The following is a 16,664-nucleotide window of genomic DNA, read 5'->3' on the forward strand; positions in this document are numbered from 1 at the left end:
GAGCTGCAGGTCGCACGCGTCCATGGCCACCCCGCGCGGATCCTGTCTCCCGCTCGCCACCCACACCAACCGCCCCAACGTGCAACCAGCCACCGATGCCATCGATGCAAAACGCACGAGCTCTCCCCACCCACCATGACCCTCCATGGCCGGCGCCGCCCCTTGCCCATATATACACCTCCCAACCTTCTCCTTCTCCTCATCTCACAGCAACAAGCGCAAGTCAACAAGAGCCAACAGCTACCCTAGCTCTCTCTCCAGCAATGGCGCCCAGCTTCGGCCGCTCCATCTCCTTCCCGCTCAGCCCGGCGCGCGCCTCCCGACCACGCGCCGCCGCCTACCACGTCCGCTCCGTCTCCCTCCCCTGCCGCTCCCACCCGCTCCTCGCCCACCTCTGCACCCACATCGCCGCCGTCCGCTCATGGGTTGCCGCCCCCGCCTCCCCGTCCACTGGCCTCGCCCACCTTGATGCACTCCACGCTGCGCTCTCCGAGCTACTGCTCCTCCCGGAAGCACGCTCCGCGCTCCAGTACGGGTCGGCCACCGCCGCCTGCCTCCTCGACGGCTTCCTGGTCCTCGCCGACGCGCACCAAGGCTTCCAGGAGACGGTCGTCGAGCTCAGGGCCCACGCAGCCGATGCCCAGGCCGCGCTCCGGCGCCGCGACGACGCAAGGCTGGCCTCGGCCGTGCGCTCCCTCCGCCGCGCCGAGAAGGATCTCACGCGCCTCGCCGCCTCCGTACGATCCGCAGCCAAGTTCCCAACTCCTTCCGCATCCAGCAGCGCGGCGGAGGTCGAGGTGTCCGGAGCACTCGCCGAGGCGGTGGCCGCCGCGGCGTGCGCGTCAGCCGCAGTGTTCTCTGCGGTCGAGTCCGTGTCCTCCGCGGCCACGACCGCGCTGGCATCCAAGAAGACCATGACATCATCGCTCATGTCCCTCGTCAAGAGCACCAAGCCCGCCTCCGACGACGAGAAGGAGGTGGCATCATTGGAGAGGCTTGATGAAGTAGACGCGTGCGTTGCCGAGATCGATAGCGCGAGCGACAAGGTGTTCAGAAGCATCCTGCACACCAGGGTCGCGCTCCTCAACATCCAGACTCAGACCTGCTGTTAACTGATGACTGCCCTAGCTAGGTATTAGACCGGTGTAGCCTTTTGGACAAGAACTGTGGTGTCCAAACCCCAAGTGTACATACTCGATTGATCAAAGGATTAAAGCACAGCTCCATAACATACAGTTGTCTTGTTCTGTTATTATCTATGAGCTCTCGCTCTCAGCCTCTCACAATGAGCTTGCTTCATGCCAAGCTCTATTTACTGCAGTGGCAGTGCTAGACTTACCAACATGTTGGGTTTCATCAAGATGTCATAATAAACACGAGTTGGAAAAAACGGCAGGAAACAAGTTGACCTTTAATCTAAGATGATCTGAAAACCTTGAGTACCATTTGTGCACTAACTCACAGATCGTTGCATATGATGGAAGGAAACATATGAAGCATCATATATGGAGGAAATGCCTAAGCACCAAAACGCTTGGAGAGGCAAAGTCTGATCCGGTGCTTAGGATTTCTGAAGTGAGAACTGCACTAGCAAGTCAGCACACAAAGATACCAATCCTTTGTATGTGAAGAACTTATCAGCTTGAGAAGAAAAACCACGGATCGAAGCCAACCAAATCGATCTTCTTTGACTATTATCAACTGGGGATAAAGCTTGTTCTTATCCAGAAAAAATAAAAAAAATCTCATAAATCAAGGTATATACAAATCTTGAATGAAACGACAAAATTCAGGACACAAGAGAAAGATGGTGGAACCACGGCTTGAAGGAAACAAAGATGCATATTTTGTCTTCAAAATCTTGTGGGCAAGGCCCATGCTTGGTTTAGCTTCTTGTTCAACTCTCTCTCTCTCTTCTCTCTCTCATCATATCATGTTTCATCACATTAACTTTTGCACCGATGGTTCTTCTATGCCCATCTAGTTAATAAACTGACATTTGATGGTTATTCATCACCCCCTCTCGTTAATTTATATTAAGTTTATCGTTTTGGTATGCCTACCAACTTAATTCAAACAATAATAGCATCAACATGCATGATAATAAGTAGTTAAGTTTATTTATTATAATGTAATTGGTGAGGTTTTAAGTTTTGATGATCCACAATGAGTAAAATTAAACCTTACTTCCAAATTTATTTTGAATTTTTTTACTTCAAATTAAATTACGTGCTTCTATATATAGTTTTTTTTGTTAATGTGCCTTTTTAGATACACTATTCTAAGCAGTTTTTTCATGTACACTATGTAGAATTAATTATATAGATTGATATATTGTGAGATACATATTTGTTATTTAGTAATTTTTTATTTACCATTGCACATATTTCTTGATAAACTAAACTAGTTTACCAAAAAAATGTTTTCCTATTGTTGCCTTGAGATATTTAATTAAATATTGTATTACAAGCATTTCCCTCTATATAAAGGAAAACCAGGTAGTTTATTTTAAAGGTTGCATTGCACTTTTATATGTCTGATTCATTCGATCATCACAGTTCTACATAAATTTTTAGAATCTTTTGAAGTATATAAATTGTCAACATGTACGAATACCATCAAAAGTAATTCTATGAGGTGTAAAGTAGTTTTCTCAAACCATCTACTCCACTCAGTCTAGTTTTACTAACAATAATATCCTTAAATATCTTGAAGATTCCAACTACATGTCACTTTAACGGCGGCCCTCCGAAATGCACAGACTCTATCTTTAGCATGTGGAAAGTGTTATGTATTAATTTTTCGTCTAATGTACATATTATTCTCAAATATCTCGTTCACTGCAAAAATATATAATTGTTTTAGATATACATACATGCCTAGAGGTGAACTTTGACCTTTATTTTGTATATAATTACATATCTCAACGGGACAACAAAAGGGCTATACTCTTTTACTTATATAATTGGATTACTTATTAATTCCATTTTCTCATTAACCTCTTTGTTCAACATGGTATGCAGTTGTGCGTATACAAATAAAATTTGAGCCCGCTATATCAATTTTGGGTGCTATGTAGTGCAGGCTTGTAGTTATATGCATCTTTATCATTTTGTGCTTAGGTATAAACATAAATCTAGTGTGCCATATATCATCTCCCCGCAAAGAAGGAAGGATTGTGCCGAGTTCATTGCTCGAATACATAACTAAAATCAACTTCGTGAAGGAACAATTTTTAATGGATAAGAAAGGATGAAGTCGACGGGCCGCACGATTTATTTCCTATCTAGGAACCTTTCAGCATGGAATTGGCCAAAAGGACTTTCGAAGTCCTGCTAGCCAAAAGGCCCTCCTTGTGGCTAATCGACATGTCGGTGGTCAGGCACGACAACTGCCACCGATTGCTTGGCTATCCAGTGGACGACAAGGCCTTCTCGGCATATGGTTCGCTGAAAGGTGCTTGTCGGCGTCCGTGTAGCCAAGGCTGTATTATTTTTGGAATTCCCTAATTTTCTAATATTTGTAAAAATTAAATAAAAAACATATTATTGAAAAAATAGGTCTACTTGACTCCTACATGATTTGGAACCTACGCGCGTTCGGCTCACAAGAAAACAAAGAAATTATAACATTAGATTTAAGTGGATGGAATTTTTTCCTCCGGAGTGCAATGCAATCCTACAAAAACAAATTTATATATTGCAAAGGATTCAAAATTTTACAAACAAACAATACACATAGGAAAATTGTGAATACATGAAAATCCTACAAAAAAATTATGCATTTCTTTGAATCAAACCAGCTCGAGCTCACGCTTACTAGGTTAGTGCAATGAGAATGTTGGCTAATGCATGCCACGGACTATTATAAGTGGTGGCTAGGCAGGGGAGGGAGACAGGACGGCGCGAGCGGCAACACCCTTTGGCTCGATCGCACGGCAATGGCGACAGCAACGCAGGGCGGCACGAGGAAAACGAACCGGATCACATGGCGAGCTACCGGAGTCGACCACATGCTCCAGTTCAACTGGGACACCGCAACGCCGGCGCTTGCCGCTGTGGATCGGCCGGGCAACAGATCGACGAGCGAGGATCCACGCGTATGGCCAAGGCCGACGGGCCAACCACCTCGTCGGCGACCAAGCGTGTGGCGCTGCAGGTGGCCGATCGATCTGGAGCTCGATCCAGAGCAGCGCACGGAGCACCAGGTCGTGTCCGTCCACGCGTCAGCGGCCACCCCTCGCGTATCATGTCTCCCGCTCGCCACCACCCTCCACCAACAGCCCCGACGTGCACGGAGCCACTGACGCCATCGACCACCCACCATGTCCATCCATGGCCGGCGCCGTCTTCCCCACTTATATACCTAACTCCTCCCTCTCCCCAGATCACAGCAACGAGCAGCAACAACCAAGTCAACCAGAACCAACAGGCAGCTCTCTGTCTCCGGCAATGGCGCCCAGCTTCGGCCGCTCCATCTCATTCCCTCTCAGCCCGGCGCGCGCCTCTAGGCCCCGGGCCGCCGCCTACCACGTCCGCTCCGTCTCCCTCCCCTGCAGCTCCCACCCGCTACTCGCCCACCTCTGCACCCACATCGCCGCCGTCCGCTCGTGGGTCTCTGCACCATCCTTGCCATCCACGGGCATTGCCCACCTTGATGCGCTACACGCCGCGCTCGCCGAGCTACTCCTTCTCCCGGAAGCACGCTCCGCGCTACACCACGGATCCTCCACCGCAGCTTGCCTCCTCGACGGCTTCCTAATCCTCGCCGACGCACATGGTGCGTTCCAGGAAACGGTCGTCGAGCTCAGGGCGCACGCGGCCGACGCGCAGGTGGCGCTCCGGCGCCGCGACGACAGCAGGCTCGCCTCGGCCGTGCGCTCCCTGCGCCGTACCGAGAAGGACCTTGCGCGCCTCGCCTCGTCCGTACGATCCGTCACCAAGTTCCCAACGTTGCTCTCAGTTTCCGACAGCGTTGAAGAGGTCGAGGTGTCCGGGGCCCTCGCCGAGGCCGTGGCCGCCGCCGCGTGCGCGTCCGCCGCAGTGTTCTCAGCGGTCGAGACTGTGTCCTCCGCAGCTACGACCGCGATGGCGTCCAAGAAGACCATGGCATCGTCGCTTAAATTTCTCGTCAAGAGCAGCAAGGCTTCCTCCGACGAGGACAAAGAGGTGGCCGCATTAGAGAGGCTTGACGAGGTGGAGGCGTGCGTCGCCGAGATTGAGGGCGCGAGCGACAAGTTGTTCAGGAGCATCCTCCACACCAGGGTGGCGCTGCTCAACATCCAAACTCACACGTGCTGTTAATATTGATCTACCCACCTTTGCTAGGTACCGATACAATACTAGAGTAGTGTAGTCTTTTTTAGACAAACATTGTAGTATCCAAACCCCCAAGTGTACACACTCCAGTTGATCAACGGACTAAAACAAACCTTCATAACATACTGTTGTCTTGATTCCTTAACATGTATCTGCTCTAGCTTTCACATTGAGCTTTGCTTTATGACAAGTTCTATTTACCCCAGGTGCAATGCTAGACTTGCAAATTTGTGATGTGATGTTATTGGGTTTTTGCCATCAGGATGTATCAAAATAAAAATGTCTTAACAGACGCGTGCCAGTGCCAGAATACCTGCTGACCAAATGTACGTATTCTGTCTATTTTTTTTCTTGAGTTACACGATTACATGCGCTGCATCACAAATCTAGTGTAGCCTATTTCGTGCTTAGAAAGATATGAACCACCTCGCCGACTTTGTAAAACCTATTTCCTACTTATAAACCTTATCATATCACATGTTTTATCACACTATTTTGATAGTTACAGTATAGTTTACACCTCAAGTTAAAGAAATTAAATTTAGTGTTATACTATGTCCCTCTAATTAATAAACCTAAAATGTGATGATTTAAATTAAATTTGTTTTAATTTTATATAAAACTTATACAACCGAAGCTTTTATTAATATAATCGTAGTTATAAGATACTAGATGTTACTCTCTCCGTGCCGAAATATAAGACGTCGGCCGTTCTGCGTTCAACTTTTTTTCTACATGAACAATTTCCGAGTTTCCAAATTTACCCTCGGATCGCCTCGCGGTCTGACTCGTCTCCCTTCCCCTCGGTCACTCCTCTGTCCGCTCTCCTCCCTCCGTAGAGTTCACTCCTCTCCCTTCCCTCTGTCGCCGCCCCTCCATGGCCCATGTCGCCGCCTCCCTACCTTCCCTCTCCCCATGGCAGCCTTCTGCATCGCTGGAGTCAAATCTTGCTCCCCACTGCCACTTTTCTCCCCGCAGAAATAACCTCCTTTCGCGGGCAAAGGTCGCAATTTTACGCGCCTGATCTGCGAGGAACAACGACGATACCGGCCGATCTGCGGGGAACGACGACGATGCAGCCGGATTTGCCAGGTCCCGGCCTGGAAGGCGCCGAGAACCTCGAGCCCAACCAGCTGCTGGACCTGCAGAGGATATGCAGCGAGAAGGGTGCTTCCGTGCAGGGCGGCGTTGGCCCGTTCGGGCTGCTCGTCCTGACCTCCGGTGCTGGACCGTGTGGTGCCGCTGTAATCCAGCTGCGCGGAGCCCATTCGGGCTGCTCGAGTCTGGCCGCCGTCGACTACCTCGGGCTTCTCTTCCACGCTCGAACCAGACGACCTCGCCACGCTCTAGGCAATGGAGGCACCTCCGCCTCCCTCCTTGTGTCGGCGGTGGTGCTGCTCGCCGTTGTCCTGCCCTGCTGATACCATACCCTCCTCCAAGGGCGGCCACACTGAAGGTCCGTGTCGCCCTCTGTCTCTCTGTACTACTATCTCCGAATCGATAGCTATGCGGATGTTTCTTCAGTCAAACCAAGAACGATGTGTATCTTGGATTGATCTTGGCTCCTGATTTTTGAAACATTTTGCCTGCAGTGCAAGCGTCTGATTTGGATCAAGAGCCTGCTGATCAAGGCCACCACTAGATGCTCATGAACTTGGGATCAGGACTCTATCAACCGCTGCAGCTTCGCCATGGTCACCTGCTCCCCAGACAACTTCGTCACCAGACTGTAAGCAACCTAAACTCAATCACCTCCCACTACTTGATATCTTCTTCTTGAATTTAGTATTGCTAGCTCGTCACCAGTACTCTTTAACACAACAACACTACAACGTTTTTTGTTCCACACAACAACATTGTTTATCTGATCTGGCCAAGAAGACAAAAAGGTAATAATAATCTACCACTCTCACATGCATCTGTCATGCACGAAACAAAGTTATTGTAAAGAAGTCTGATGGAATGACGGTCATGTACAGTGTTGTCTCATCTCAAGTCGTTTACTGTCTCAGTTTACGTATGTGATCATTTACATGAATATATTGTTAGTCTAACTGTGAAATCATCTCTGAAACAGTTCAAGAGTGTGTCGACATTGCTACCTCCTGTTGTCACCCACGTTTGTGTCGGTGTCGTCCGTGGAGGAGCGTGAGAACGAGTAGGGCATCGCTGCGGTGGAGATCATCAAAGGTGAACCTGTGGATTTTGACCCTCTTCACGCTTTGCATCAGCCCCAGCGTCGTCGTGATCTTCTCCACCATAGCTGGTAAAGATTCAATTCCCCTCCAGTTCCCCTCTCCATTTTTTTGATCAGAGCAGATACCTGTCATGCGTGTGTGCAAAATATTTGGATTATGATGCTTTTATGTCATGTGTATGTGCAGAATCTTGCCATTGTTCATACAACTTCAGGCCATTAAAATTAGCAGATCATTTGATTAAGTGATTAATATTGTTGGAAGCAAGTGGTTTGTAGAAAATGAAGCAGAGCCTAATCCGTAGATAATGTGGTCCACAAGAAGAATGTACAGACATGAACAAATTCTTCTAGGACATTCAGAAAACTAATGTTCTATTACCTGATGGCCGATATGGCACAAGATGAACCAAGAAAGGTCTTTGCCCAGTTCTATTTTTGTGCATATCATGCCTAACATGTCACCTCTTGTATTCTGTACATGTATGTATTCTTGAACAGTTAAGTCTCCTACCTGTCATGCTTAATCGGCCAAGCATAAATGCATACTGCTGATCTGTGTAACAGGCTTAAGGTCCTATGTTAGATTTTATTTTTTAGCTTTATTTGCAGAGTATTAAAAGGATCTTCTGAAGTTTTCTTGCAAATTAGTTTTCTGAATTTAAATTACATTGGAAGCCACTGAATTGCAGTAGATAAACTTGCATGGTAGACATTTAACTCGATTAAGAACAACCTTGTTCCCATTCTCTCTACTAGGCTACTACAGAGAAATGTTTCTCGGTTGATTTGGTTTTCTGCAGAAACTATTACTCGATGTCCGTTTCCCATGTAACATTTTTCAATTTCTCCTTGTATTTGGATAGAACCGAGACTGAACCCCACCCTTTTCACTATTGTGTGCTTGTTGCATCTATGTAAAAAACACTAAAGTAATAATCACATTACCTAGTGCTCAGGTGCATGGCAATGCACAATACACTAAATTGAAGTTTAACTGTATTGCAGAGTGACAGATAAAACACAGCTATGTAAAAAACAACTTGTACAAGACCATGATCCCCAATCTATGTGCACATTGCATGTTAGATGGATTAGAGAAATAAAACATATTGTGAACGGCACATGGTCATGAAACTAAATCAAATCTCTTCATTTTAACAGGTCAATGACCAATTGTTGCAAGCCGGAGAAAAGCAGGATCACGGCAAGCTGCTTGGCTATACGAGATGTGCAAGTGCTTGGCCAGAGATCATGGTGAGGTGTCATTGAGGTGCTTGGCCGGAGATGACAACAACGTGTCGGCGAGGTGCTTGGCCGGAGGAGATCACGGCGAGGTGCTTGGCCAGAGAAGATCACGACGAAGTGCTTGGCTGGAGGAGATCATGGCGAGACGGCGAGATGCTAGCTGGGGGCGGAGGAGCTGCTGGGGCGGGCTGAGGAGGAGGAGCTGGGGCGGAGGAGGAGCTGCTGGGGCGGAGGAGGATGAACTGCTGGGGCGGAGGAGCTGCAGGGGCCGGCGAAGGAGGAACTGCTGGGGCGGAACGATCCATGGGCGCGAGATTCAGATCTTGCGAAGGGTAGAGATGTAAATTCGCATGTTTTCACCTGGTCGGAAAATTCATAGAACGTTTTATAAATCCGAACGGAGGGAGTATAAAGTATCCGCTGAAGTTTTAACCGTGTGTAGATACTTCACCTTGGTCATCTTGGATGATTTAAAGTAAAATTTTGTTCTAAATTTATGTTGATTTTTTTACTTCATTGTAAATTAAGTGCTACAAAATATGTATTGTTTTTTGTTAATATATATTTTTAGATACACATTTGTAAACTAAATTAGCATGGCAAAACATCCTCTATATTATGGAACAGAGGGAGTATTTAGTTGTACAATTTTGTTATCCACCATTACATTGATTTCTTTTTTCTAAGCTAAACTATATTTTATGAAAAGTGTTTTCCTTTTTGTTGGTTTGAGATATTTCTGAAAAAAAATTACAAGCATTTCACTCTATGTCAAAGAAAACCAAATAACTTATTTGAAATTTTAGGATTGTACTTTTATATGTACGCTTATCCATAGTATAATTACATATCAACATAACTTTGTTGAGACTTTGTATAGTCTATAACCGTCAAAGTGTATGAATACTGACAGGTGTAAGTGTAGTTTCTTCTCAAACCACCTCCTCAACTCACGCTAGTTTTACAAACTATAGTATAGTGAAATATCTCGAAGATTCCACGTACTTGTCTAGATATCATCGTCTATTGCTGTTAAACGTCAATGGCATCCAAAAAGACCTTGACATCTAGCTTGATGTCTCCCGTCAAGAGCGGCAAGGCTTCCTCGGACGGGTGGCAAAACTTTTTGGTGAATTTGATTCAATTAATATTTGGCACACAATGGTGGTGGTGGTGTGGAAAGTTGAGGTGGTTTGTGAAATTTCCAAATGTGTATGATCTACTTTTTGTTTCAAAGTTGCCACTTGTCACTCTTATATTAAGCAATTGAGACAGAGTAAACCATGCTGGTCAACACAAAAAGTGTTCACCTTGATGTGCTCTTGGATGAGGTGAAAAGAGTTGGGAGGGTTAGGTTTAAGATTTGCTTAATACAAGGGCTCAAAGTGAGTAACATTTTAATAGTAGCAGATTTGACCATTATCATATGTCACTTGCATTTGATTTTCCCTTGCTTTGATTTGTGTTTCTTTGATTCAAAAGTATTTGTTATGGGTCTAGGGATGTTTCCCAAGCATTGGCACAACTCCAATTGGCCTAGGTTAGGTATTTTCAAAAATAGCCATAGCCATATGTGAGGTTTTTGCCATTTCTTATTTTCTTCTTTTCCTTTTTCTTTTGCTTCTCTTTGTGAACTCTAAAGATCATACTCTAGGGTTTTAGCAACTTTGGTAAGCTTACAAACAACTGTCATAGCAATGGCACCAAAGAATGCATGAACACTATGCACACTATATGCAAATAAAAGTTTTTGTTAGGTCTAAAATTTGAAATTTGGAAACCACCTTTCTCATTGATTTGAAATTTTGGGATGTTACAACCACCATGTGACCTACTTCCACATTGGTCTCGTCGCAGCCGAGCTAGTAGCTTAATCATCTATGGTTATCAATGGATTTATCTTCTATGGCTATATAAATAAGTGACCCGATGTACTCCCGGGTCGGGTTAGTGGCTTCATCATATATGGTTATCAATGGATTTATCTTCTATGGCTGTATAAATAAGTGACCTGATGCACTCCCGGGTCAGTGGCTATACAAACCGGGTGCATATGCACCCGGGATCAGTTTTGGTTTTCCGTTAGTTAATTAGCTATAGAGTTTATTTTTATCTTTTTAGATGCCTCTAAATTGGAGAGAGAGAAAAAACGCTGGCAGAAGAGTTCTAACGACAACAGGCACAGCGAAAAGATGTAAAATACCAGTCGATTTTTCTAATCTCTCTCCAGGAATCTGTCCTACCCACGCATGCATTCTGAAGCAGAGAAGCGTTTAGTCACCATTAGTCACCGGAAGAATCCCAACCGTGTACGACAATATCCAGCAATAATGGATGCATGCTCACGTACTCACCTGATTAACAAATCCACTCTCCTCCACTGTTACCCATTTGAGCCGTGTTACCTATCCGCTACCTATCACCGTTGTTTGTTGATTGAGGTTGCGAGTCATTGCGCATGTTTAGAGATCTGTTGGTATCTCATTATCTGTTAGGTTTATTGTGAGGTTATCACATGCTATATCAGTTGTTATAATCATGATTTATTTTAATGTTAACAATTAAAATTGTAAGTAGTGGCATCTGTTATAAGCATCTAATGATATATCAACGAAAACAAAATACATTTTTATAAAGGTGGCGTTGTACTTTTATATGTGCCTTATAAAAGTATATGTTCAAGTCACGTTTTACAGGTTCTTTTCATGTACAATACAACATAATAAAGACCTATACACATATACATATTTCTCGTTTAAAATCGGTCCAAATGTAACTATGGGGACTCTAATACAGATAAATATTTACCATTTTATATGGGACTGTCGATGGTGAGTTTATCACTAAACCCATATGAAAACTAATTAATGATAAGCTCTCATTATCTGATGAAGCTCTTCTGAAATTCGAGGATGCTAACCTTGTATCATATTGTTGTGGTCTCAGGTAACTTACTATTACTAAAACTGTGCTACACAAGGACTATCTAGGACATTTGAGAGAGCTAAGCAGTGCTTCCAAAGCTGTTAGTTTCCCGAAGTAGATGACTCATTCTTTTGGGGGATATGAAATCCGAGGAATAGCTTGATTTCAAAGAAAAATAAAATTGAATCCATATTTATATTGAATTATTTTACTCCACCGTAACTTAGGTTCTACTAAAAAGTTGTTACTTTAGTTAGCATATCTTTTCCGATATTTACAATCATAACAATTTACTTTCATTTATATCTTGTACACTTAATTATGTAGTCAAGATCATGTATAGTGAGATACATATTTGTTTTTTTATGTTTTATATGTTTTAAATTACACATTTTTTATAAATTAAAAAAATGTGAAAAAAATCTAACATATTTTTGTGAGATCTTTAAATAATATTTTTGTTAATATGTTTTCACAATAAATCAAGGTTAACCAATCATTGTATTTTGATGGAGGAATTGTACTTTTATATGTTCACTTGTGCATTGCATCATTGAAGATATACATAACTTGATAGATTCTCCTAAGGGTATAAATCTGTCAAAGCATATGTATATCAATGAGAGTAAGTGTATGAGTGTCAAGTATTTTTTTCTCAAACTAGCTGGGCTGCTCTCTCGTTAGTTTTACTAACTATGATATCATTCAACATCTCCAAGATTCCAAGTAGATGTTTTCTAGATATTCTTGTCTACTATGTTTGACTAGCACGGTGGCCCTCGAAAATGCAAGGGCTTCTTTAGCATGCTGAAAGTGTTAGGTATTAATTTCCGTCCTATGGAGATATTGTTCCCCTATAGAGGCTGTAAATATCTGAAATATCAGAACCAAAGTGATTTACCCTTTTGTTTTAAGTGGAGAAGTTTTATACTGTGAATTGATTCCGTTAAAAATGAGGGACCAAAATGTAAACATGCTATAGCTGATTCGTCGATCACATCGGGCCAGCAATTTTCGGCCCGTTTGTTTGCCTGGACCGAGCCGCGTTCTTGCAGGAACCGGTTCTCAAAGCAGTGTCGGTCTAGGCCCTGGAGGAACGCCTGGTTCGGCAGTTTCCAACGGTGCAGGCAAATCTCCATGCTCGCTGATGCAAAAGGGAATCTTCGGCGCACGAGCAGAGACGAGATTGGAGATGGCGGGAGCTGCAGCGCGTATCGGCGAAAAGCGAAAAGGGGGGCGGGAAGGATTTCATCACCTCCCGCCGCGCCCCATGGCCTATTTCTACCCCCTCCTCCACTCTCCCCCAATTTTCGAGCTCCTCCTCCCGTCGGCAAGCAGGTAAGAGGCGCACGCATCTCCGGTCGGTGACGATTGCAGCGGCGGCGGCGAGTACATCTAGGCTGCTTCATCTACTTCCTGGTCCAGCGCATCTTCACCTCCGGCGATGACTATAAGCTATACCTTGTCTAGGGTTAGGAGTAGTTAGATCTTGTCTAGGGTTTGGTCTTGTAGCAGGGGTTAGTTCGGATTGTGGTGAGCTATCATGATCTTGCTAGGATTCAACATTTTCGGTTGCTACTTTGTCCAAAATATGCTCACCTGCCATGATCTTGCTAGGGTTTGTGCTATTCACCGTTGCAATGAACTGCTTGTCTAATTTAGGATGATTGTTGGTATGGTTTGTGCTATTCACAGTTTGTAGGACTCCTTCTGTGATGACTTTAGCTAGACAAGCACGTTGGGGACTCTCAGATCCCTTCGCAAGTTCCCAACTCACATCCGGCCTATAAGTCCAAGGTGGCGGTCACCCCTCAGCATGTGTCTGAACTGGTGGCTCAGGTAGCGATAGAGGTCGCGCGCGGCTAGGTTTGCCACCACAAAGAAGAACAAAAACCGTTGGGAAGCGGAGAGGGCCTTGAAGACCGGGCAGGAAAGGAATGCCACCATGAAATGGCTTCCATTCATGTCTAGCTTCGTGTTGGAGAAGATGTGCGTCTTGATCCAGAGTAGAGTGAGAACTGACAAAGGATTCAAGGAAGTCCATCTCAATTATGTGGCGAAGGGCCCTTTTTAGCACTGTGGTGTGTCCGTCTGCTCCACTCAGGTGTACAACCACCTGAGGAAGTGGAGGCGGAGGTGGCTCACCATTAGCAGGCTCCGCGATCTAAGCAATGCTCAGTGGTGCAAGAATACCAAATGCATCATCATTGAGGGTGAGCACCTCACTAACTGAGTCCACCTCACTAACTATTTTGATCAGCCACGAGCAGAACTAACATCATTGTCCTTTCGTATTGTAGGATCACCCAAATGATGCGGAGTTCCTGAATGTGCCCATTGCCAACTACGACGAGATGCATAACATCTTCTCCTTCGGCCTCGCCACCTGAAAGTACGCCATGGGATCCAGTGAGCCCCTAGGCTCGGCTGCAGCAAATCCTGCACCTGAGGATGCTGAAACCCAGGAGTCAGACACGGTCAACCTCGATGGAGCACCTGAGAAGGATGCCGACGCGCCTGAGAATGTGAGCGCCGGTAAGAGGAAGAGAGGCGCCTTCGCCGACGATGAGCTGGTGGCCTTCACCAACATGAATGTTGCGGTGAAGGACGTCGCACAGGCCATCAGGAACAACAAGCCCACGGACATGCACCCTGACCTGTACAATGCGGTCATGGAGATGCTTGGCTTCACCGAGGATGATCTCATGGCCGCCCTCAGCCACCTCATCAGCCACAAGGCCCAGGGTTCTAGCTTCGTCGGCATGATCGAGCCACACCGCATGTTCTGGTTGAGGAACTACCTTGGCAAGTACCACTTAAAGGTGTAGTGGTGCCCTTGAGGGGGTGGTTCAGGGATGCATGCATGGAGCTGGTGATGATGATGATGATGATGATGATGTAAATTCTGGTAGTAGCTAGGGATGAAAAACATTTGATGGCCCCCTTTTGTAACTATGATGAGGTGGTATATACTAACCCCCCAGGCGATGGTGAACTTGCGGTGTTAGGATGACACCCACTTTTATTGTGGTGGTAGGATGACACCATGGTAGTGTAGGATGAACTTGTGATCCACTTTTGGAATGATCATGCATGCCCATGTTAGTTTATCATTTGTTGTCAACACTTGTGTTGTTCTATTGCTCTTTTCTGAATTGCTTCATGGTTGTGATCGATAACTTCTTCTTATGCCATGCTAGTGGTATGTGGTGTTCCGCGGACGGGTTCGAGGAATCTATAGCTCATGGAGAGTCTGTCAAGATCAGGTCAATGGCTACTCCAACAATAGCTACCAAGGGTATGCAACATTGGAGGAGGCACAACAAGAGTACCTCACCTTCCTGGAAGAGGAGCTCCTGGAAAATCAGGCCATCTATGAGGCAGTGCCATTAGCACAGCTGCCGCCGGGAGCAAATATGTAGATGTACATGGAAAATTTTATTTTAGAATTTTTTGACACTTCAAAATGTAGATTCACACAACGGGAGCAAATGCTCCTATGAGCCAAAGTGAATATCACAGGTCATCTTAGTTTGCTTCAAGGATCATCACAAAGTTGATGCAACCATATAGAGTTCAGCCAAATTGACCTGACAAATTTGTAAATCTCGCCTTTAACAAGTTACCATTATCCAAGCCCAAGCTGCCAATGATCTTAGCCAAGAGTCTCCCGGCCTGTGAAAATGTGGTTCCCCTGGGTGAGTAAAAACCGATCGGTCGAAGTTTATTTCCAATTTGTCAGTGTGAGAACGGAGAGACAGGATGTTGAGCTTTTGCTTTGCTTTAGTGAGAGAACCAAATGGAGTATGTACACTTGGGTTTGGACATCATCGTGATTGTCCAGAAAACTACACTACATCAGAAGCTAGTCATGTCCGTGATATCTATCAACAGCACGTTTGAGTTTGGATGTTGAGGAGCGCGACCCTGGTGCGCAGGATGCTCCTGAACACCTTGTCGCTCCCGGTCTCAATCTCGGCAACGCACGCCTCTACCTCGTCAAGCTTCTCCAATACGGCCACCTCCTTGTCGTCGTCCGAAGCGTGCTTGCCGCTCTTGACGAGAGACATGATCGACGATGTCATGGTCTTCTTGGATGCCCGCGCGCTCGTAGCCGCGGCGGACACGGTCTCAACGGCAGAGAATACTGCGGCGGACGCGAACGCGGCAGCGGCCACGGCCTCGGCGAGCGCCCCAGAAACCTCGACCTCTGCCACACTGCACGACTTCGAGAACGTCGCGGTCGGGAACTTCGCCGCGGCGCGCACGGAGCCGGCGAGGCGACCGAGGTCCTTCTCGTTGCGGCGCAGTGAACGCACCGCCGAGGCGAGCCTGTTGTCATCGCGGCGCCGGAGCGCCACCTGGGCGTCGGCCGCGTGCGCCCTGAGCTCGACGACCGTCTCCTGGAACGAGCCGTGCGCGTCGGAAAGGACAAGGAAGCCGTCGAGGAGGCAAGCTGCGGTGGCCGACCCGCACTGGAGCGCGGAGCGTGCTTCCGGGAGGAGCAGGAGCTCTGCCAGCGCGGCGTGGAGAGCGTTGAGGTGGGCGAGGCCCGTAGAGGCCGAGATCGGATCAGCCACCCAAGAGCGGACGGCGGCGATGTGGGTGCAGAGGTGGGCGAGGAGCGGGTGGGAGCTGCAGGGGAGAGAGACGGAGCGGACGTGGTAGGCGGCGGTGCGTGGCCTGGAGGCGCGCGCCGGGCTGAGAGGGAAGGAGATGGAGCGGCCGAAGCTGGGCGCCATGGCTGCAGAAAGCGAACTGTTGGTTCTTGTTGACTTGCTTGTTGCTGCTCGTTGGGAGAGGAAGGAGGTAGGCTAAGACGGGGGGACGGCGCCCGCCATGGATCGGAGGGACATGGTGGGTGGGGAGAGCGCGTACACCGATGGCGTCGGTGGCTTGGTGCACGTTCGGGCTGTTGGTGGATGGTGGTGGCGGGGGACATGATCCGCGAGGGGTGGCCGGGGACGCGTGGACGG

General features: G+C 46.7%; 3 protein-coding genes across 3 annotated transcripts; 2 read left to right on the forward strand and 1 right to left on the reverse strand.

Moving 5' to 3' along the window:
* Window positions 1-263: 263 nt before the first annotated feature.
* LOC124684284 lies at window positions 264-1,231 on the forward strand. Its single transcript, XM_047218630.1, has one exon. It carries the CDS (start codon window positions 264-266, stop codon window positions 1,110-1,112), a length of 849 nt encoding a protein of 282 aa, XP_047074586.1. The 3' UTR covers window positions 1,113-1,231.
* A 3,220-nt stretch (window positions 1,232-4,451) lies between these two features.
* On the forward strand, window positions 4,452-5,303 carry LOC124684285. Its single transcript, XM_047218631.1, has one exon. It carries the CDS (start codon window positions 4,452-4,454, stop codon window positions 5,301-5,303), a length of 852 nt encoding a protein of 283 aa, XP_047074587.1.
* A 10,272-nt stretch (window positions 5,304-15,575) lies between these two features.
* Window positions 15,576-16,430, reverse strand: LOC124684286. The gene has a single exon (XM_047218632.1). It carries the CDS (start codon window positions 16,428-16,430, stop codon window positions 15,576-15,578), a length of 855 nt encoding a protein of 284 aa, XP_047074588.1.
* Window positions 16,431-16,664: the final 234 nt, after the last annotated feature.

This window comes from Lolium rigidum, chromosome 1 (assembly GCF_022539505.1).
Source record: "Lolium rigidum isolate FL_2022 chromosome 1, APGP_CSIRO_Lrig_0.1, whole genome shotgun sequence".
Lineage (NCBI taxonomy): Eukaryota > Viridiplantae > Streptophyta > Magnoliopsida > Poales > Poaceae > Lolium > Lolium rigidum.